Source organism: Mytilus edulis, chromosome 1 (assembly GCF_963676685.1).
Source record: "Mytilus edulis chromosome 1, xbMytEdul2.2, whole genome shotgun sequence".
NCBI lineage: Eukaryota > Metazoa > Mollusca > Bivalvia > Mytilida > Mytilidae > Mytilus > Mytilus edulis.
In genome coordinates, this window is record NC_092344.1 from 37139599 (window position 1) to 37164080 (window position 24482).

At 33.7% G+C, this 24482-nt stretch overlaps 2 protein-coding genes across 13 annotated transcripts in view; one reads left to right on the plus strand and one right to left on the minus strand.

Annotated features, from left to right (window-relative positions):
- The window catches only part of LOC139482064 (SLIT-ROBO Rho GTPase-activating protein 3-like), an 80088-nt gene that overhangs the window by 30704 nt on the left and 24902 nt on the right, over positions 1-24482 (minus strand). For 2 of the 12 annotated variants that reach the window (XM_071265735.1, XM_071265713.1), the window contains exon 1: positions 13743-14222. The exons of 4 other annotated variants lie outside the window; for them this stretch is intronic. In XM_071265735.1, the coding sequence (XP_071121836.1) occupies positions 13743-13833 (91 nt within the window). In that variant the 5' untranslated portion in view covers positions 13834-14222. Of the gene's footprint in view, positions 1-1855; positions 1957-4585; positions 6350-7505; positions 7609-13742; positions 14223-24482 lie in introns of those variants that run through there. 6 more of the 12 variants (XM_071265752.1, XM_071265720.1, XM_071265801.1 and 3 more) reach the window with 4 other exon arrangements.
- Positions 18955-23375, plus strand: LOC139482045 (zinc finger BED domain-containing protein 5-like). Its single transcript, XM_071265693.1, has 3 exons — positions 18955-19621; positions 20230-20979; positions 21352-23375. Exons 1-3 carry the CDS (start codon positions 19030-19032, stop codon positions 22338-22340), a joined length of 2331 nt encoding a protein of 776 aa, XP_071121794.1. The 5' UTR covers positions 18955-19029; the 3' UTR covers positions 22341-23375.

A 24482-nucleotide genomic window follows, 5' to 3' on the forward strand; every position in this document is an offset into this window, starting at 1 on the left:
TTTAAAAGCAATTAAGCTAAAAGAACTCTAATTTGAATGCCAAAAAATCAACTCTTTAAGATGCAATTGAACATTGGGATGTTTATCTTAGAATCTTTTTGGCAAATGAAAATTTCACAGTAGTCAATATCAAAGATATATCTAGATCTGGACAATACAAAAACCACTTGGAACTTGGGTATTAATATCCCCAGGGAACATTCCAACCCAGTGTCAGTATCAAAAACAAATTACTATCAGGTCCAATCCCAAAACATTTGGTAATAGGGTAGTAAATTTCCTATGGGAACAGTGCACCAGCAAGGTCAGTGTATCAATAACAAATTACTATCAGTCCAATCCAAAAATATTTGGTAATAGGGTAGTAAATTTTCTATGGGAACAGTCCACCATGCAGCCAGCAGAGTATCAAGGCTTAACTAAAAATTCAGTCAAAGATTAAGAAGGAGTCTATTCCTTGATCTAAAATGCCATTAGGTACTTTAAATTTTCTGAAAACTTCTTTCAAACTTGATGACATAATCAAATACTTAGTGAAGATAGAGAGGAAAAAGATGCATTAATATCATTGCTGTACACTCCCCTGACCCCTTTCTCTGCAATGATTTATTTATCCCTATCATCTTTAATACTTCAATCATGTACATGTGTAACTCTATTGTCCAATTTCATACTTTAAAAGATTTGTTCTCCTGCCCCCCAGACTTCTATATCTCAAGGTAATGTCAGCCCTGCTATATGAACTACTTCCTTGATACATATAGCATGTCATAGAGATATTGCACTAAAAAATGTATATATTCTCACTGTCAATTAAGGTTTATGTACCCTTCTGTAGCCATTTTTGTACGAACTTTTCAAACTTCAATTGTATCAAAACTACAGATATTATAAATAATAGAGATAGGCCATTTTGTACATATTCCAAGGGAAACTTGATGCAAAGCATTATTTTTTACTGTTCCATTGCATTTAATAGAAAAAGAGGACTTTGTGGCAAATAAATCAAGATTTTTATAGAAAATCCACAGCCTTTATCCTTGTACTCTCATATTTGGCAATGATATAGGATTATTGCATGCAGTGCTAGCATTGATTTCCTTAAAACAAGTTTATAAATGTAGTTATTGGTTAAGACAAGTATAAATATTGCCAAAATCAAGTACACCTTTTAGGGTGCGCTCGACTTTAGTGACTCAGCACGAGGTGTTTTGGAATTTACAGGTTACTTAGAACTTTTTGTAAAAAATAAACACTAGCACATCATAGAAAATCAAGTGAGTAATTTATGTTTCAAATTTTATAACAAAAATCTCTGTATTAAAGGCTGTGGATTTTCTATAAAAATCTTGATTTATTTGCCACAAAGTCCTCTTTTTCTATCAAATGCAATGAAACAGTAAAAAATAAAGCTTTGCATCACGTTTCCCCTTGGAACATTTACTAAATGACCTATCTCTATTATTTATTATATCTTTAGTTTTGATACAATTGAGGTTTGAAAAATTCGTACAAAAATGGCTACAGAAGGGTACATAAACCTTAATTCAAATGTACAAAAAATCCCACACTATTTTATTATACGACTTTATGAAGATAAATTGAAAAAAAATAATAGTCTTATTTCCTTGTATAATAACAAATGTATGATTTCACTTTCACTGCAGAAATGTGAAACGAAAACATTTGAGAAGTGTGGAAAACATTTTTCAGAAGCCATTTATGACATCTTTCTCCACTTCAAATATGCTGCGAACATCTGACAGTTGAATGTCTGCCTGACATACACGACAATGTGTCAGACATCATTGGTACTAATTAATGAGATGAATTAATTAACAAATCTACTAATTACCTGACGATTTGAGAGGTCTCATGTCTAATTATCATCCAGACTGTTTACAACACAACAAACTCCATTGTACTAAAGAAACAGCATGCTGTGTGTACACATGAGGGGGAGAGTTCAAAGTTAAAACAGGTTTATGTCAGTGTGGTATAAATGTTGCAAAAACATGTGCAAGTTAAAGGTTAAAATTAGTTTTTATTGAGTACATGTCAAGAATAAACATCCATTTAGCAGTAGATAACATGTTTTCTAATTTCAATTACAGAACCAAATTGTTTGCATTTTAACAATATTTTTTCCAAAAGTTGCAATGAATTTATGCATGATAATCCCAACTTTTGTATGAAATTAGAATATCGTCAAATAGTTTTAATTTTTTTTCTAGACCAACCCCTTATATTAGCTAGTGTCATGATGATTGAAAAGAACTGAATAATTGTAACTTTTCTTCTGGCTACCTAATGTTATCAATAAATATTTTGGTGTTGTCCAGTCTCCAGTGTTAAATATTTCATGCATATTCAGGACAACACTTCCATAGCGCCATGAAACTTTAAATGATCATTCACATGGCCAGGAAACCATGCTATCATTGGGTTTTATAAAGGATATATTTAGGAAAGAGGAAACCTCATCATCATAGCAGAAGACAAACACCTTTGAGAAGTTCCCTATAAATAATGATGGTGATAAGATTTGAAATGTTATCACAATATGAGAATATAAGAAGATGCCATGTTGATTTTGAAGTCCTGGTGATTACACATCTGGTTTTGTACACACTTTAAATATGCATGTAAACAGATGTTTTTTCATCAACATAACTTAGGGAATTACCTTTGCTTCAATAATTATGTAAATTGTCCATGTACATAACAGACCAACATTGATTTATCAAATACTTGCATTAATTAAATTTGCAAATTGCTAGTATATCAAGTTTAGGAAGGAATGTAAGTTTGATCAAGACATAAATTATTTTTGCAGTGTTGTTTAATTTCTCTTTTATCAGTGTGCAACTTCACATCAAACAAATCTATTGTGCTTAAATCAAGAAAAGAATGCAAAAAACTTCATTTTAGTGTCTTTACCAGAGGTTCCCTTGCAGCAGAACCTTAGTTACCCAATAGTTCTTAGAAAACAATTAATGAAAACTAATTTTTTTATAAAAATTTGTGGAGTATACTTAGTGAGCTTAAGTCTACCCCTGATTAAGCTAACATAATTGAAACAAATCAAGCTACAAGAATAAGTAAATATTTGTACAACCATTTATTTGATACATTGATAGATTTAACATTTATCAACAGACATAGTATCCATGGCCAGAACACACACATTTATAAGCCATGTGCCAGAGCTGTGGTCAGTTGATGAAAGCCAGACATCTAGTCATAGTAAATAACCATCTATATCAGATGACAACTAGACAACAAATCAACATGATCAAACTATGGCAGATGACCAAAGGTCAAATGCTTATAAATTAAAAAGATTTATGTACTAGAGAAACTCATCATGTCCATCAGGTGTTGGTCAAGTGGAAGGTAAATGGTCAGTTTTCAATTTATCACAAATTTGATAACTGACCAACCTAATTGGCCAATTTGATTAAAGGCTAGATAAAGTGAAAAGTAGTTCCAAATTAGCATTTAACCTATAAAATTAAATCTTAAAGGGGGGTAAATTGACCAATCAATAAAAGATTTGGTATTTACAATGGAAAATGGCTATTGATCAAGTAATGATACTATTTATATACAACAAAGGGGTCCTCTCTTATTATTGGTAAATAATTTGATGTTTACTATGTAAACATATAACAAATCCAATTTATATCTGTTTATTTATACAAGCCTGCAGGTAAAAGGTGTATATATCTTATTAACTTTACACACTTTCTGAAATTATAGTGGAAGATTAAGGCTTTTTCAATGAAAAAATATAAAAATATTTAATACTAAAAATATTTAACACTTTCATCAAAAGCTTAGTGATTTTGTTGACTCAAATATTTCCGAATACATGACCGTTTCAGGGGGGAAAGGTTGACAAAAATATATCAACTTGTGAGAAATCCTTCAGACATGATAATGTAAGAGGAGTTTCAATTAACACATTTTATCATGAAATCTTATGACACATATAGATATATAAAAATTGTAGCATTTTGAGACTCTTGAATCAATTTCACAGATACTGCAGAATCACAGATGTAAGACACTTCCCCAATGGATAAAAGAATTATTTTCATTATTTATCATGTTTATGAATAAAAGCAAATGTTTTTACTATCAAGTTAATATAAGAGAGCATACATTACAATTAGTTTTGTCATGTTGATATAAGAGAGCATACATTACAATTAGTTTTGTCATGTTGTGATAAAACAAAAGCAGGTCGTGCTGTGAATTATATCAAGATTTATTCTTAGAGATAAATATTATATAGTATGTCCAATAAACTATAAGAAGTTCTTCCCATAAGTCTCAGTTCTCTAAAATTCAATATCCTGTTACTTACAAGTCAACATATCTATGCCATAACTTGTTTTTCTGTTATTCCACATGTTTTTGAAATAAAATTCAACAATATTGGTTAAAATATTTCCACCTTGAATGAAACATGTACAAATATAGAACCAAATAGATGTTGACATTAATAAAAGACAACCAAATATGTATTGGTGCTGAATTCCATTAAAATAACCATATAAGGATATAAAGTAAACCATACCCAAAAGTCTTGGCCCCACTGGTACCACATCTTCAGCAGGCAAATAACAGGCAAATAACGAAACCCTTTGGCGTGTTCTCATTTTGAAAATTCCAAATAAACAAACTATCCAAATCACAGCACTATATTCAGGTTTCTATCCTAGATATTGACTTTTTTATGTTCCATATATACCTGTATCCAATTCAATGGTACAAAATCCATATGGTATTTTCCATAACAATTTATTTGTATTATCACACTACAGTTTTTCACACAATTGTCAGTTTAACTGTGTACATACACAGTTGTTACAAGTAAGGAAATTTCTCCCGATCAATAAAAAGAAGACAGCGTCACTTGAATCCATAAGAAATAAGCCTAAGATGAGGCAATCAACACCAGTATTGTATAATGTGTATTGGTTTTATTATAAATGGTCAATACTTTCACATAAGCGCTATGTCTGGACAGTATCAGTACTTATTGTGTGCGGCAACACCTATTTTCAATAATTCTACTACAACGATGGCAAGGTAACCATTATAATACAAACCCACCTTGAACATGTACAAAGGCACTGCTAATCCTTAGATTACAACTAATCCATTAGATATTATTGCATTTATTTTTTAACTTATATTTGTTCCATTTAAGCTTCAAAATCTAAAGTCATGAATATCTATGTGAAATTAAAGTTGATTGGCTTTGCAATTTCACTGAAAGCACAACTCTTTTGAAGTATATAATATTCCAATGCTATGACAATGCAAATACAACAAAAAAATGTGCTTCAATTCCCAGTAGTATCCTTTCAATGTGATTAAGTTAGAGAAACATTATAAATATCCATAGCAACAATTTCTATATTCCAGAAATGAAGTCGATTTCTATCATGAATGATCCATGTCCTATCTAGATATACAAATACGATACTGTCCAACTGACTGAATAGGTTAATATTCATAGGCCAATTATACATGCTTTGTTTACCCACGACATTTCTGAAGGTAATAATGAAAATCTCTACATCCTTTCAAGGTGTCCACATACACTTTTATTTCAATTGACTTATTTTCACCTTTAAATCTTCTTTAGTAAAAACGAGGGCAGTTATCCAACATGAAATAAAAACACAACCTCAGGCTATTTTGAAAACTCCCTGTATCTGTTTGATTTTTTTACGAGTCTTTTTAATTTACAACTGGCCAGAGGTAACAATGAAATGTATCTATATTTTTATCAATCAGCTGATGTAATCTAAGTTTACAGCAAATTGAGCACTCCCCTTTGTTTTAATTTAAACTTCATTCACATATTATCCAAAATCTTTTGTTATTGGGAAATCTCTCAATAAATGACAAAAACAAATAACAAGATCAGTTTCAGACTGTCATTCATTCCAAACCAATATGGAAACTCCTCAATAACAATTCCATTTCAAGTACTAACTGTATCAACTTGACGTCACACTTTTCCAAAACTGTTTCAAGTCAGTTAACCGGTCCTTTTGCTTTTGTGAAGCAAACTTTTGTAGTGTAGATTTCCTGCAAACTTCAAATCCTTTAAATTTTGTTAAATGTGAGTCATTACATCAAACAGGCAGCCTTGTATTAATGATGAAAGGATTTACTGTGCAGATTTATACAAAAATCTTTAATATTATCGTTCAAATTTCTCTAAAAATAGCATCCCAAGATAATCACATGGAAGTTGGACATCAAGCATATGGAACATATTACACAAAACAGAGACAGTCTTCATGTGTAATACAAAGAAAACGTCAACAACATCTAAAATTGCTAATGTCACGTTTGTATACTTTTATTAATGTCAATTTTAAGAGGTGACCAAATTGTTTACAATGTAAATGAACGAGGATGAGACTAAATGTAATCTGCCATTATAGTCAGCACCTCCCTGCAGTCAAATTTTGTAAGTTTTCAAAAAAATTAATTCCTTGTGGCACTTTGCCATCAAATTTTAAACTTTCAGTCAGTCTCACTTTTTTTGTGTACTGGCATAGAAATTTAAGTATTTGGCATGAAAATACAAATTGTTGTCAAAACAAAAGGGCTATAACTCTAAATCTAAACAAAGATTCACTAAATGCAAACCACAGTGGAACCTGTACATGTCTACAACTAGAAAATTCCCTCACAATCATAGGACATGTCTGGTTTAGACAAACTCAATTACTAAAAAAACAAGTTGGTTCTGATACAAAAGTTCAGTTTTTGATTTGAACATTAGGTTTGATATTTCAATTATATTCTTTTAACATTAAGTCTCTCTGAAGCTGTTTTCTTAATTGATACAAAAACAGTAAGACAAAAAAGGAGGGCAAAGGGCAAAGATGTCAAGATTCCAAGGAGGGGGACAAGGGGATAACAAAAGTCCACAAGACCACAGTAATGCCAACTGATATTGAGTGCAGCGTACACTCTTTTTTAACGCTTGTTACAAGACACCACACAAAAGACTACCCGTAAAGGTTGAGCAACTCTATTCCAACTCCAGACCATCAGAAGAATTAGTTCACGTTACTCTTGTAGCACCATTGGTTTTGCTCATGGCACATGTAAACAGATATTCCATCCCAGTCAACCAAATTATGTATATTCATGGGTATCTACATGTAATTTCATTTCATAAAACAAATGCACAATCATGCCTATACAAGATTTGTTACTTCTTGAACATTTAAAATTTGTGTTACCTCTGCACCCACAAAAATTGGTTTGAGACAACTATTAATGAATCCAATGTAGGTTAACATTTTTCACAGCAACTTAGATTAATACTTCCTTCTATGTCAAAAATATATTTATATACAAATGAAAAAAGTCATCATGTCAGAAATAGATAACTTCTGTGGAAAAAAAACAATAAAAAGTTTTAAATTTAGTAACGATAAGCTTGAATACTTGCAAAAACTTACTTAATCTTCTCTTGACTGAAGCCATTACACACACGACAACAACACTAAAACCAATTCATTATACACACTTCATTTTAAAGCAATCTATGAATTTCCTTCCCTTAAGTACTAAATAAAATAAGGCTAAATAAAACTAGAACACTTGAAACAATACCACTTACATTTATTTGTTTCCTGAAACCTTTGGAATTATGACAGAAATTAATTGTTTATAAACATTATGCATGATTTTCACATCTTAAAATTAAAAAGTTTTGCAAAAATAACAAAGACAACAAATATACAACATTAAATCATATTTTTCGTGAGCTTTGCTTAAACAAATTAAACATGTGGTGATTGGTCAACCTCAAAAGCAACCACAATCCCCCAAAACTTGGTGGTTAAAAGTCTGCAGGACATAGATAAGTGTAAATCTACGTGTAAGTGACAATATGGTATGTCAAATAAACAACTGTAAAATGGACCCAAATATAAAATATTTTGCATATTTAAAATCAATCATTCACAATGAACAAAGGAGAAATCTACATATTTCTGATTTAAAAAGCTACAAGGAACAGCAGCTGTCACTCATCACAACACCTGAACTTGTAAAAATACATAATTATATTCCATCTGTCATCAACAACAATAATTGATCTCTAGACTGGAACTATTGATATTCAACAAGCTTTCAAGGTACCAGTCATTCCTGGTGCATTCTACTTTCTTATCATACATATAGCTTCTTAAGTCAGGGTAATATGGGCCGGTAATATTTACATATATAATTATTAATATGGATGCAAATAATTTTGAAGTCATATACAAATTATGTTAAAATAGCTATAATATACATTTTTGTATATATAGTAAACTTTTAAACTAAGCGTGCCCTTTTTAAGACATTATGTTGTTGATTTCAAGTGATACATAAGCTTATATTGTATATAAGTTCCGATTACGAGAAGGAAGACATTTAACACATCCTCTTTTCTTCTAATTATACTTAATACAAAAGCAAAGTATGAAAATAGTGTCCAGATTAAGTGGAAATTTCTATCATTTATGAGACAGATTTATGAGTGACAGTAATTGTCCTCTTACCCATAAAATATCACTCAGCACACTACATGTATATATATGTAGACCTGTTTGTTATTCAAATAACCTATCTAGCCGTTGTTGTCCCTTCATATTTTATAATAAAATTTGTGTGGCAGATCCAGAATAAGAGGGGCCGGGTCCAGTCATGCTTCAGTGATTCCCAATATACAAATGTAATCAACCAAATTTTTCTCACTAGAAAAAAGGGGGGATAGGGTCTGGCCCCCCCTGGAAAACCTCTAAATCCGCCTCTGTATTTCCAGGGCTTTGGTGAGACATTAGTTTGAGAATAAAGATAAAGCTGTGCAACGAGTGCATGATATGTCAGTTTGTATAATCAACAGTGGGAACTACTCTTGTAAGGTTAATGTCTATTGGGTCATACATGGGCATTTAACACAGAATCCCTATGTGGATAAATTAGATTTATCTTTTCTGTGGAGGCTTAATGTACTGTTAAAAATGTTATCAACACAGACACATCGGTTACAACTATACATTTGTACATTAAATATATAAAAGAATAAAAATTATAAATACAAATGTACTAGTTACAAGTTCAGGAAGGAAGATATACTCGTTATAAATATAAAATTGATGAACTACTGTTGTAACCTCAGAAATTTCTCTGTTTAGGGGACTTTTTTTTACAAAATCTGTATGAATCTTTAGTCTACAACTGTTTCCAACATTGCTCTTTGGTCAAGTTTTTGTCTCTTTGACACATTCCCCAATTCCATTGTCAATTTTTTGGTCCCTCAAATTATTCTTTTGTTTGAGCTAATGCAAAAATGTAATCCAAGGAACATATGGGCTTTAAAATAGTACCTTGGAGTGTGACATTCCAACTCAACTGATATCTCTAAAGAGCATGACCTGGGTTTTTTCAAAAGCCAAATTTAATCCCCAGAAAAAAGCATAGTCAGATAATAGGAAATTCTAGAATGGTAGCATAGTCCAGCTGTCACTTTATTTCTTCCTGCACCTGATAATCTTTAATTTTGGTGTATCTTGTCTGTGCATTTCCTGTGGATCAGATAAGAAACTGTTTTGATTTAACTTGATGCCCTCAAATTTTAAAGAAACTTTGATTACAACCTATATTTATGTGTGTAAAGATTACTTTAGTCATGATTCAGGAGATGATATTCACACCTATTTAACAGATTAACATGTGTGCACATGCTTATTTTCATAAGCTTCTTCTAGTTGAAGATATGCTGTTACCTCTATATGTTGTCACTCCTGAAGTCTGCATCCAATTTGTACAGTATTTTTATTTAACCAGTTGCAGACCCAGGATTTTGAAAAAAGGGTGGTGGGAAGAGCGCTGACCAGCCATTGTTTGGAGCGATTTATAAGTGTACATGTACAAAGTCTATGGAACTCCACAAACCCCTTCCTCCCCCCCAAAAAAAAAAAAATCTGCCTCTGATAACATGTATCTCATTATCCCTATTAAAAATGGCTGGATGTGTCCATACTTCCCTGATCTAATACCTTGTGAAGTATTACATTACTGTACTGTGAATTCAAAATATATTCAAAATATACATGTGTATGTTCATTATTTTGCTTCTAAAAATATATTGAAAGTTTAGAATTTTTAGTGAGGCTGTGCCAAATACTATCTGTCAATACAACTGATTAACTGTCTGAAGCCTGATTTTTTACTTAAACTTTCATGAAGGCCAATGAAATTCATAACAAAAAGTAAATGTAGCATAACACATGCCAGTAGAAGTGTCTGTGAGACCAACCCTAATCACTTTCTGATATTAATCATTAGCAGATAGATACAGGCTTATGAGTAAACATTATGATCAGTTCTGAGTGGCGGATTATTGATGAAATAAGTGTTTATTTATATATCATCAATATAGATTGTATTGACTCTGACAGATCAAGACCAACAGTTATTACATTCTCACCACTTGGTAAATAGATATGACGCTTCTGTCAACTACAGAGGTAAGGGGCTAGAAAAGGGATTGAATTGATAACGATGCTTCTGTCACCCACAGAATTAAGGGGCTAGAAAAAGGGATTGAATTGATAACGATGCTTCTGTCACCCACAGAATTAAGGGGCTAGAAAAAGGGATTGAATTGATAACGATGGTTCTGTCACCCATATAGAAGTAAGGGCTATAAAAAGGATTTTATTTTATAATAAAACTTTTCTCTTCTATTTGGTTAATATATGGACATATTAAGGTTCTTGCAATCATCATCATGGTTATATTTGATATTCAAATTGACTAAAATCTCTGTACAGTATTAATTGAAGTTTCTTATTTTAATAAATTAAAGTCTCTTTGCAATTGTATGTATACCAGAGTCCAACCTATTTTTTTAAATTCTCAACATATATGGTACGATGTGGAACGTTCAAATGCATCATGCAGTATGAAATACATGTACAATAGTTTCTATTTCAATTCAAAAGTTCAAATATTTATCCATCAGTGTCATTCTGTACATAGAATCAAGTATCATTGCAATTCCAAAGACCTGAGAGAACAAATTTATATTTTATGACTTAACGTCTTAAGCGTCTGTCCTTGCAGCCACAAAAACGTTTGAGTAAGCTTATCATACTCAGTTGCAGAAATCAACCAATCAAAATACTGGATTTAGAGTTTCAAGCACTCAGCAGAATTCTATGAGTTGAATACCTGTGAACTCATCATTTAAGTTAGATCTTACTATAGAACACAGCGGTCTTATATTATTTACCAAATTTTAAAGGACCAATGCTTAAATATATACAAGTACTTCTTAAAATAAAGGCAGGAAATCAGTATAAGTGCTAATACTGACAAAGTTTAAAGGTCAAGTAACAGTTTAAAAGATTATACTTGTATAAATGTATGACCAGGCAATCATAATTGACCAACTTAATCTTCTTATAAATCTAACTGTAGGTTTTTAATATTTCAAAAGGAGTTTGTCAGTGTAATAAATTCACCTGATCATATATGAGCTCCAGGCATTCTTAAATAATATCTTCATTATTTTTTCTAGGTGTAACCTTTTTGACAACCAAGCCGTGACCCAGCATAATATCAAGGATCAATTAACGCTGACATAATGTAAAATATACATCAAAACTATCAAAGTAAATACATTACATATCAACTTGCATAAATATTTGATATAAAGACAAAATAAATGGTGATGTGAAGTTTTACCTTATATGCCTTGTCCTACATAAAACACATGGGTATATACCCTGTAGGGCTTGTTACTTTGTACTTTTGTTACATACAACATTTCAGAGTAAGAGAAACATATAATATCTTGCTGAGTTTGTCAGACAATTACACTCTGTTAAAAAATATGAAAGTTCTTACATCAGTTTGTTTTTTCAAGTGAGTTTCATTAAGGAACAAAAAAACAAACCCTCACAATTAGTATGAGATATAGCACCATGTTCAGGCCTAGGACGATGAATTCCTTTTTTATGAGAACAGGCTCATTCAAACCCCTTTGGAATATGGACATGTTGGGAGTTTTTTGTTCTTGAATTTTGCAGTATATGTAACAGGTCAAAAGCATAGAAATGAGGAGTCAAAGTATAATAAGTTCTTTTATGTAGTCCATAAATTCTATGGATATATACATTTGTACATGTATATAATCTACATTTGCAAAGGTCACCGTACAGTAACTTATATATTTCTACATTACCCGATATTTTACTTGAGAAATTTGAAATATAATAATCTCATTAACTTCTCTTATTCATATATCCTTTTAATAAATATCCATGTATATCTTTTTACAAAGTAAGATAGAAACATATAAGTGGACAAAAAATGAGCAGCCCTCTTCAGAAAGATGATCAAGGAAAAATAAAAATCTAAAGAGAGTAGATATTGTACGCTGTATTTGAAGTATTAAAAAAACATCTAAAGACCACATAAATGATCAGAACTACATGTAGAATACATATACATTTCTGTACATAGGAAAATCATACTTCTTCCCATAACCTTCTAAAATACAAAATGTCAACACCGTCCAATTGCATAATATTTATTTAATTTCTATACTATAGTCATTAGTTCATTTCTATTGTCCCTTTTATCTGGTTTGTTTCCAATTTTCACAACTGACAATGCCCAATCCTTTTAACTGTACATACAATGCTGTTACTTTCGTATTGATTTCTGATTTACAATTATGTCTGGGCTATAGTTTACATTTTTTAAACTTTATGAATGAATGCATATTACAAATTATATAATACATTATACATGTACATTTGTACCTTGATACAGGGGAAGTTAAAATGCTAACATCATTTATTTTTTATAACAAATTTGAAGTCCCTCCATGCCCAGTTTGATTGTTAACCATAATATAATCTAAATCACAATTTAGCAAAATCATAAAGTTTTATAAAGACAATTACAAAACAATGTATTATACATGTACATTCCAAGTATTATAATGGAATAATTTTGTATAAAACAGAAATGGACAAATATATATTTAGAGAGGAGGAATCTCTCAAATATCTACTGTAATTAAAATTGCGTTGAAAGAGTCTACATGTACATGTTATGTACTCTTTCTTCCACTGTCTCTTCAAAAATAAAAAGCTTATAAAAAAGGAAAAACACATCTTCTTTAATTTCATAATTTCTTATTTCAAAAATGTTTAACATGTTTAAAGTACTTGACTTTATATTTGATGTTATCAAGGATTTGTATACTATACAAATCCTTGATGTTATTTACTTATTTCTAGTATGCCATGAATGATTCGAACAACACTCGCTGACCATGGTGTAGACAACACTCTGATAGATACATGTATATACAAAAATGTAAAGTGGATGGTATACCCCATAAAAATACATGTACATGCAAAAAACTTACAAGCAGTTCTTTTAATATAAATTTTATTATCCACACCCTTCTTCATTATTTTACTGAAAATCCTGTTTTAAACATTTTATTATCTGAATGATGTGTATTACCTTCTAATCAGATTAACCAATTGTAATTATCATAGGCTAATTTGTCGATCACTCGAAGATAACATATTTTAAACACAAGGCGGCAATCCTTTCATTCATAAAAAATCTTTTAACTGTGAATTTTGTCAACCATGAAAATTTGAAAATGTTGTACTTACGTCCATAAAATCCAGTAGATTTTCGTTTGGATCTTCTTAGGGATGTTGATCTCGTTAAATAGAAATTTTTAGGATCCCCAGGTGAAGTCATATTAAGCCTTAATCAAGTTCTGCAACTCATCATTGGTAAAATATAGTATTGCTTGGTGTCACACTCGCAGATGAATGCAATTGTAAAATTTAGTTGACAATCACCAATACACAAACAATGACAAAGTCAATAGTCAATACACAGGAGTATAATCACATGGTATTACAAATTCAATCATTAATTCCGGAAATCAGGACTCATTCTCTTCTTGACAAAATTTGTAACCTTAGCGTAAATAAAGAATTGGGTCATCGCTTTCTGTTGGAACAGTCCATTGGTCATATGGGTAAACAAAGGTCACCGAACCGTGACCTGAACTGAACTTGACATTGTTACCAAAAAGAACAATGACAAGTTATATGTACACATGGTAATCTATATTTGAGAAAATAATTACATGTTTGTATACATGGTATTTATCTTTCAATAAAAATATTAAAATGAGGATTTAGTAAACAGCTTATGTGCTAATGGGGCACCATTATCTGATAAACAGATGTTAGGATGTGTAAATGTGCTCATTAGGTAAATGGTCTGTGTTATGGAAGATACTTATGTAATAAAACAAATTAAAAATAAAGTGTTATCAACCCCAGAAAACCTTGAGGAAAGGTAGACAGAGGTACAGTGGCAGATCCAGAACTTTTCCTAAGGGGGGCCCGCTGACTGACCTAAGAGGGGGCCCTCTCCAGTCATGCTTCAATGATTCCCTATGTAATCAACCAAATTTTCCCACGAAGGCCCCCCCCCCCCCTGGATCCACCTATGGAGGTAGCACAAATTTTAAGCTTTAAAGTTTTCCATACTAGGCGGATTCAGGACAACAGCCTCCCCCCTTTTGTGCCCCCCCTTTTGTGGGAAAATTTTGGTTTTGATTATATAGGGAATCGCTGAAGTATGGCCTAAGCCCCCTCCTCCTTAGGTCAGTTAGTGGGCCCCAAGTTATGAAATGTTCTGGATCCGCCACTGTTTTCCATGTTTAGAGATAACTTATTTTTGAGATGAATGTCAAACTTTTGTGTATAAAACTTGGATTTGTTCCTGTCTTTCTTCTCCTTTAATAAGCAGAAACCCTTGATATAAGACTTATTGAATACTATGGAAAGCGTGGCTATTTTAAATTTGAAAGATGAATAAGACACCAGTGTTACCTAGACATCTTGATTTATATGCCTTGAATAAAATATCTCTTGCCTAATAAAAACCAATTGAGGACCATTTATAGAAGACCTTCTCAGTGGCGGGTTCCTGAATTATTCATAAGCAGGGGGCCAGTGACTGCCTAAGAGGGCCTGTTCCAGTCATGCTTCAGTGGTTCCCTATATAATCAACCAAATTTTTCCACAAAAGAAGGGCTGAGCTCACCCCCTAAATCTGCCTCTAATTCTATATTATCATTCCTGCCAAGGAAGGTTAAACATTGGTCAAGTGGTTTCAGAGAAAATGAAATGTTGAACATTGTGTTTCAATGTAATCTATGTGCAAGTCTGGATCAGCATTACTCCTGGGATCCTGGCTCTCTACTCCACAGTACACAGATACAGAGATGGTTTGGACGGGATACCAGGCTAACAGCAATACTCCTGGGATTCTGGCTCTCTACTCCACAGTACACAGATACAGAGATGGTTTGGACAGGATACCAGGCTAACATCATTACTCCTGCGATCCTGGCTCTCTACTCCACAGTAGACAGATACAGAGATGGTTTGGACAGGATACCAGGCTAACAGCATTACTCCTGGGATTCTGGCTCTCTACTCCACAGTACACAGATACAGAGATGGTTTGGACAGGATACCAGGCTAACAGCATTACTCCTGCGATCCTGGCTCTCTACTCCACAGTACACAGATACAGAGATGGTTTGGACAGGATACCAGGCTAACATCATTACTCCTGCGATCCTGGCTCTCTACTCCACAGTAGACAGATACAGAGATGGTTTGGACAGGATACCAGGCTAACAGCATTACTCCTGGGATCCTGGCTCTCTACTCCACAGTAGACAGATACAGAGATGGTTTGGACAGATACAGAGATGGTTTGGACAGGATACCAGGCTAACAGCATTACTCCTGGGATCCTGACTCTCTACTCCACAGTACACAGATACAGAGATGGTTTGGACAGGATACCAGGCTAACAGCATTACTCCTGCGATCCTGGCTCTCTACTCCACAGTAGACAGATACAGAGATGGTTTGGACAGGATACCAGGCTAACAGCATTACTCCTGGGATCCTGACTCTCTACTCCACAGTACACAGATACAGAGATGGTTTGGACAGGATACCAGGCTAACAGCATTACTCCTGCGATCCTGGCTCTCTACTCCACAGTAGACAGATACAGAGATGGTTTGGACAGGATACCAGGCTAACAGCATTACTCCTGGGATCCTGGCTCTCTACTCCACAGTAGACAGATACAGAGATGGTTTGGACAGGATACCAGGCTAACAGCATTACTCCTGGGATCCTGACTCTCTACTCCACAGTACACAGATACAGAGATGGTTTGGACAGGATACCAGGCTAACAGCATTACTCCTGGGATCCTGACTCTCTACTCCACAGTACACAGATACAGAGATGGTTTGGACAGGATACCAGGCTAACAGCATTACTCCTGCGATCCTGGCTCTCTACTCCACAGTAGACAGATACAGAGATGGTTTGGACAGGATACCAGGCTAACAGCATTACTCCTGGGATCCTGACTCTCTACTCCACAGTACACAGATACAGAGATGGTTTGGACAGGATACCAGGCTAACAGCATTACTCCTGCGATCCTGGCTCTCTACTCCACAGTAGACAGATACAGAGATGGTTTGGACAGGATACCAGGCTAACAGCATTACTCCTGGGATCCTGACTCTCTACTCCACAGTACACAGATACAGAGATGGTTTGGACAGGATACCAGGCTAACAGCATTACTCCTGGGATCCTGACTCTCTACTCCACAGTACACAGATACAGAGATGGTTTGGACAGGATACCAGGCTAACAGCATTACTCCTGGGATCCTGGCTCTCTACTCCACAGTACACAGATACAGAGAGATGGTTTGGACAGGATACCAGGCTAACAGCATTACTCCTGGGATCCTGGCTCTCTACTCCACAGTACACAGATACAAAGATGGTTTGGACAGGATACCAGGCTAACAGCATTACTCCTGCGATCCTGGCTCTCTACTCCACAGTACACAGATACAAAGAGATGGTTTGGACAGGATACCAGGCTAACAGCATTACTCCTGGGATCCTGACTCTCTACTCCACAGTACACAGATACAGAGATGGTTTGGACAGGATACCAGGCTAACAGCATTACTCCTGTGATCCTGACTCTCTACTCCACAGTACACAGATACAGAGATGGTTTGGACAGGATACCAGGCTAACAGCATTACTCCTGGGATCCTGGCTCTCTACTCCACAGTAGACAGATACAAAGAGATGGTTTGGACATGATACCAGGCTAACAGCATTACTCCTGGGATCCTGGCTCTCTACTCCACAGTACACAGATACAGAGATGGTTTGGACAGGATACCAGGCTAACAGCATTACTCCTGGGATCCTGGCTCTCTACTCCACAGTACACAGATACAGAGATGGTTTGGACATGATACCAGGCTAACAGCATTACTCCTGGGATCCTGGCTCTCTACTCTACAGTACACAGATACAGAGATGGTTTGGACAGATACAGAGATGGTTTGGACAGATACAGAGATGGTTTGGACAGGATACTAGGCTTTTACAGCATTACATGATAACTGAATTGTTTGTAGAGGGTCTCCAAATTATCAAAACTTTCAAATCATTTTGCCTGCTACTTTCTGAAAAAGGTTTTTTAAATTGGCCAACTGATTCCATCAGAATAAATTAATAACGAGAATTTCATAAATCATGTCTTCCAAGTTTGATTAAGATATGACCATGTTGTTTTAGAGAAAATTATGTACATATGATTTCCCAAAGGATTTCAATGAAATTTTGAGCCAACAATGGTGCCATGTTTGACAACCAATCATTATTAAATGATTATTGTTTTAGAGAGCTTCCAAATCATCAATCTGGTAAAGCTTAAAAAATTTATCCTGGTAGTTTCAGAAGATTTAGAAAGAAAACAAAACACAACCAAAAACCAAAAGAGAATCTTTTATAGAGGACCATTTAAATAAAGGCAACAGTAGTATACCGCTGTTCAAACAAATTCGGGTTACAAACTACAACTGAGGGAAACACATCAAATATAAGAGAAGAACTATGACACAACAAAAACACAACATTTAATACATAATACATCTTTCCTGCAAATTTATTTAAAATTGACCATGTTGTTTCAGATATAATGATGAACATGTTCATTATATGCACCTTGCTTGTCATCAGCTGTTTATCGTTAAAAGATGATATGTTTATACTTTATAGATAATATCCCATCATCAAATCTGATATAAAGTTTCAAAACATTTGGCCTGTAGTTTCTAAAAGTGGTTACATAAAAGTGGTTACATCATATTTGTTTCAAAACATTTGGCCTTGCAGCCTCAAGAGTAATTATTTACATATAATAGATTGTAAGCTTCAAACCATACAGGAAAACATCATGTACTTTCAATTATCAGTTGTAATTGATTGAACAATCATTAGGAAATAACTACTTAATTAAATTTTCTGACAATAAAAGATAGTTTGATGGTTTAAAAAATATTATTAAATATTTGAGCATTCAAACTTATCATAATTGAAGAGTGAAGACACAAGAATAATCAATATACAAATAAGGAGATGCATTATGATAAAAAAAAAAGACAACTATCCACTAAAGACAAAAGGTTGAGGATGTTAACAACTTTAGGTCACATAACAATCCTCAACAATGAACACAAACACCTACCACATTATAGTAGGCTATTAATAACCCCTGACAAAATCTGAAACAGTTTTGAAAAAAAAAACACAATCTCCTAAAAAAAAATAGCTTTCCTTTTTTAAGTGAGTGTTTGAGCAGTAGCTCGAGGTGCAGAAAATAAAGTGTATGAAACACTGAATAAAAATAAGTAATTTTCAAGGACCCTCAGATGCATTTTCATAAACTTCAGAGGTGTTTACTTGTACGGATTGTCCGTATTTTACACGGATTTTTTAATAAAATTACTCAATACGGATTTGTCATGAAAAAGTACGGATTTTCTACCAACCCGGAAAAAAATCATAATTGCTTCCGTTTACGGCAATCGGTATCTAAAAGGCGCTTTTCTGACTGGGAATCTCCGCTCTTTCAAGCGCAAAATGATAGCGATCAAGTTTATTTCATGGTCGGCATGGATCAGCCTCAAAAACGCAAAAAAGGCAATGAAAGTTCTGAACAAGACCAAGCGCCTAAGAAAAGGAAATGCCTTCAAAAGTACAAAGACTCGTATACAACTCTCTGGCCTTGCCTCCGGCCATCCAAGAAAGGAGAGTGTATGGTCTATTGCACAGTATGCAATTCTGATTTTAGCTGCGGACATGCAGGAAAAAATGACTGTCTACGACATGTGAAAGGCAAACAACACAAGGATCTGTCTCAGCTGAAAGAGTCATACTCGACTATGACCAGCTTTATGAAATTTAATGATGTTGAACTGAACCGGCAACGTGCCACCACTAAAGCAGAGGTTATGATGTGCGAGTTGATAGCAGAACTAAACCTACCCCTGTCATCTGCCGATACATTCAACAAAGCATTTAAACTGATGTTTCCCGATTCCAAAATCGCAGGAGGTAAGTTTTTATTCTATTTTCTATGTGTAGGCAGGAGATGTGAATGATCCATATCTTATAAATGGATCTGTCCCACATGTCTCTTATTTTCTTTCTTACGAAACCCAACTTTATTGGCCTGGGCATTTAGGGAGGGGGTAATGAAATGTTAAAATCCTAGGAGGGGTGATGCCGAAATTTTTTTTAGGGTTGGACTTGGGTTTTAGTGGGGGAGGGAGGTAGAAGGAGATTCTGTACTGTAGTGTTTTGAAATGAAATATTCCAGACCTGCCTATGTGCCTGTGTGCCTATTTGTCTGGCAGAATTTGATGAGATCCTCCACAAAATCAAGCAATTTACATGTCGAATAGGAAAATGTCATGCCAGTGGCTCATAGTTCAAAATCTCTGTCGCCATGGGGAATTTTGACCAGGGTGTGCAGATTCAATCACACAATCTTAACTCGAATAAATACTATATATTAAAAATATACAGTTTCAGTCAGCCTTGTAAAGTCACACTAATCATGTGAACTATAACACAACTTGAATCTTTTTTCCTAGGACATATATGGACATTGTTTGAATATTGTGTGAATTTTATTTAAGGATTTTTACTTTTACTTTCAGATATGAAGTGTGCAAGGAATAAAGCAACAGCAATTCTTCTTGATCTGTCAAAAATAAATCAAAAAACATTGAGTGACAGACTACAGTCAGCCCCCTTCAGCATAAGTACCGATGGGTCCAATGATATAACAAGTAAACAATACCCCTTGGTAGTTCGTACAAGAGATCCTGGGACAGGATTGGTGAACTCAGAACTTTTGTCTATACCTGTGTGCACTGAGTCAGCATCAGGTGAAAACATTTTCAACATAATGAATAAGGACCTTTCTGACAGAAACATTAGTTGGGATAACTGCTTAGCATTAGGTTCTGACAATGCCAGTGTCATGACAGGGTGTAACAAAGGCGTCTTCAAATTTGTTAAAGACAAGCAACCCAGTGTTTTCATGTCTGGGTGTGTGCTACATTTAATACACATAGCAGCCAAGAAGGCTGCAGGTGCTTTACCAGCTATAGACGATGTATTGATTGATATATACTACTTTTTTAACAAAAGTGATACTCGGAAGATGAATTTCAAAGGCTCTCAGGACCTCTTCAATTTGGAACAAAAAAGAATGCTCAAACATGTATCAGTAAGATGGCTCAGTATTGGAAGGTGCCTTGATAGAATGCTTGTAAATTGGGATGCTCTGAAGGACTACTTCAAGAAGGAACATGATTCACTTGAAAAGAAGAAAGAAGCAAAGAAAACAAAGGACACAAAAGATCAGTCTAAAAATAAAAGTACAACCACAAGTAGTAAAAAAGGTAAAAAAAACTTCATTGCAGTAAAAGTTATTTTACTACAAATATTGTTTCATCGCCCATAGTAGAGTCAAGAGAAAATTTGTTATATTGAAATAGTAACTTTACACATATCTTTAATAAAGAGACTACAGGATCTTCCAAATTTACTAAAAAAAATAAAACTCATCAATACAAGACACCTACTATAATAAAAGACAACTCTTGCATATGGGAGATAACTCTGTAAACCAAACAGAGGGGATACATTTTGTTTTGTGGAATCAATCTGGTCTTATGATAGTTTTTTTTTACATTAGTTATTATTTTTTTATTTGTACTTGATTTGTTGATATTGACTCCTTATAAAATAAATTTCATTTTAACCTTTTGCAGGTACAAACACAAAATCAGTCGGAAGTAAAGAACAAAACAAAGAAGGGATCCCTCAGAAAGCTGAGCCATCTTATGCAGAAGTTAAAGTGGAGACTATATTTACATTTATAAAGTCACCAACAAACAAACTATATGCTATATTTCTAAGCTATACAGTTAAGTTGTATGATGAAGTCTTAAAAAATCTTCAAGCTGAAGATCCTCAGATTCATAAGGTCAGAGGTGCCTTACATTCTGTAATGCGTAATCTCTTGTCACGTTTTGTTAAACCTGCAGCTATGGTTGGCAAGTCTGTAGACGAAGTTCAATATACACTTGGATACAACCAAAAGGTTGACAGTGAGTTGGTTATTGGTAATGCTGCAAAGGATTTCATAAGGGACAAGGAAAAGAACCATCTTCGGGACCACCGCATTGTAGAATTCTACAAAGCTGCACGACAGTACTTCATCAATGCTTGTAATTACATTATGACAAAACTTCCCTTGAATGATCCTGTGCTTATACATGCAGAAATAGCAGATACAGACAAGCAATCTACTGCTAAACAGTCATCCATTGAATTCTTTGCTAAAAGGTTCCCTGTGCTCATACCAGATGGGGCTACAATGGATACATTAACTGAACAATTTGTCTTGTATCAAACACAAGATCTAGCAACAGAACTGGAAGCATTTGACAGAGTGGATGAAAAATGGAATGCCATTGGACAAATAAAAGATACAGGTGGAAACCTGATGTTCAACCATTTAGCCCAATTTTGTCTTGGGATTTTGTGCATTCCACACAGCAGTGCACATTGTGAAAGGGTATTTTCTGTTGTGAGGAAAAACAGAACTGACCAAAGAGCATCTTTAGGGGACCAAACTTTGGAGGCATTGCTAGTTAACAAATCAAAACCAGGAAATCCATGTGATAATGCAAGGAAACATAGTAATGCAACCCTGGATAGACTCAAAAGTGCCTACTACAATCACCTAAATTCTTAACTGCTATACATTCACCTATGCCTAGATTTTCCTTGTATGTGTACAGTTACACTTTAAATCACATGTACATGTAGATACATATACTGCAAATGTCTGATAGGATATAAATCTGCTGTATGGGCAAAATGGGAATACAATATTGTTATACTTTCATACTCATATGAAAAATGTAAAATACACAATTCCATTTTGACATGTTTGCTGCATTGTCATTGGTTTTTTTTTTTATGTTTTTATGTTTTATTCATTTCAATTGAGTAACAGATTTCATCTAGTCACATTTATAATGGTTATAATTTTTTCTGTGATAAAATGCACATGTACTTAGTACTACTAGTCCCAATGTGTTTGATGGTTTTTTTTAATTTTATTTTTTTCATTGATGCTCTGTTCTGTGATAAAATGTATATGTACAAATGTAGTTGTCCCAGTTTTTGTTTTTTATTTTGTTTTTTTTATCATTTATTTTACATTTTATTTTACTGTGATAATTGAAAGTTAACTTCAGTACATACATTTACATGTTGAACTTGAATTACTTTTTTAATTTAATTTTATTGTGTTAGTAAATGTTAAATATGACCAATAGTATGAATATTTTTTAAATGTTTTATAAACTCATAACATGCTATTATCAATTGTATCATGTATCCACATTTATGTAAAACCAAACTCATTAAACTAAAGTATAGTTGATACATGTATGTGTCCTCCCAACACAAGTAAGATTTTATAAAAGGTTGGTAGGAAGTCAACTTATGCCCCATAAATGATAAAATCTATAGATTAAGAAGGTGTACAGTATCTTGTTTTTATTTAGTAATACTTCTTTTTTGCTTATCATTCATGGTAATGTATCAAAGTCAAATTTTTACATACATGTATGTTGAATAGAGAAATCAAAATCCATTGGTATATCACATATTTTATTTGGTTGTGTTTCATTGTTTATGATTTTACAAATGTATATGCTACTTGTGAAGATATCACATTACTTTTTGTTTTATTCAATTAAAGGATGTTTCTTAATTCAAATTGTCTTTTCTCTGTTAAAACTGAAATAAAACACTTAAAATGAGATTTTAAATGTACATATCTTGTTTCGCAGTACACAGTGAATACCAGATTTGCATGTATTGACTTATTCAAAACTTAAGCTCAACTTTTTTTCAAATCATGCAAATTTTAGGTTATAAACTGTTGCAAAAAATATCTGAATAAGACTGCAGATACTGTCAGAATGCAGGAAATTGCATCTAATTTTTCAAAAATTTCTTGGGGGGGCATGCCCCCAAACCCCCCTAGATGGTTCGTGCCGCTTCGCGGCACTCAACGAGAGTATTACTGACAACATTGCAAAACTACTGACAATTCTACTGAGAGACATCATGAGGGGTAAACAGGTCTGGAACTTGTGGGTCAAATACAAGTTTTTTTATATAAATTCAGCAGAAACGAATACTGACAAAAACTCACTTAAAAATTTCATATCACAAAAACTTATGAATTCATCAATAATTAATTTCAAGTTGTTTATATGTACTTTTGATAACAATTATATGACAACTGGATGCACCTTAACTCAAAATCAGCACAATATATGCATAGGCGGATCCAGGGGGGGACCTGGGGGGGCCCGTTCCCCCCTTTCGTGGGAAAAATTTGGTTGATTATATAGGGTATCATTGAAGCATGACTAGAGCGGGCCCCCCTTAGGTCAGTCAGCGGGCCCCCCTTAGGAAAAGTTCTGGATCCGCCACTGATATGTAGATTAATTGTTGGTTGTCTAAAGTCTAGAGGAATATAAGTAGACGATAAAAACATAACTAATTTTTTTTTAACTGCAACGACATGAAAATTTGATGAAAAAAATAGTTTTTAAATGGGTTTTGCACTCCTTACAAATGGGGGGAAATACATATTGAATTCAGACTTAATCCACATGAGTTGTCTCTCTTTGAGTACTTTTAGATTATATAGAATTACCTTAAATATTCTAATAAATATTTCAAGGAAAAAAACTGTCATCTTATTTGCCAAAATATATATGGCTCATGTCAGCATAGGAGTGTTTAATCAAACTCTTAAATTTTCAGACTTTTGTAATTTTATTTACAGACAAACTAAATACATAATTATAAA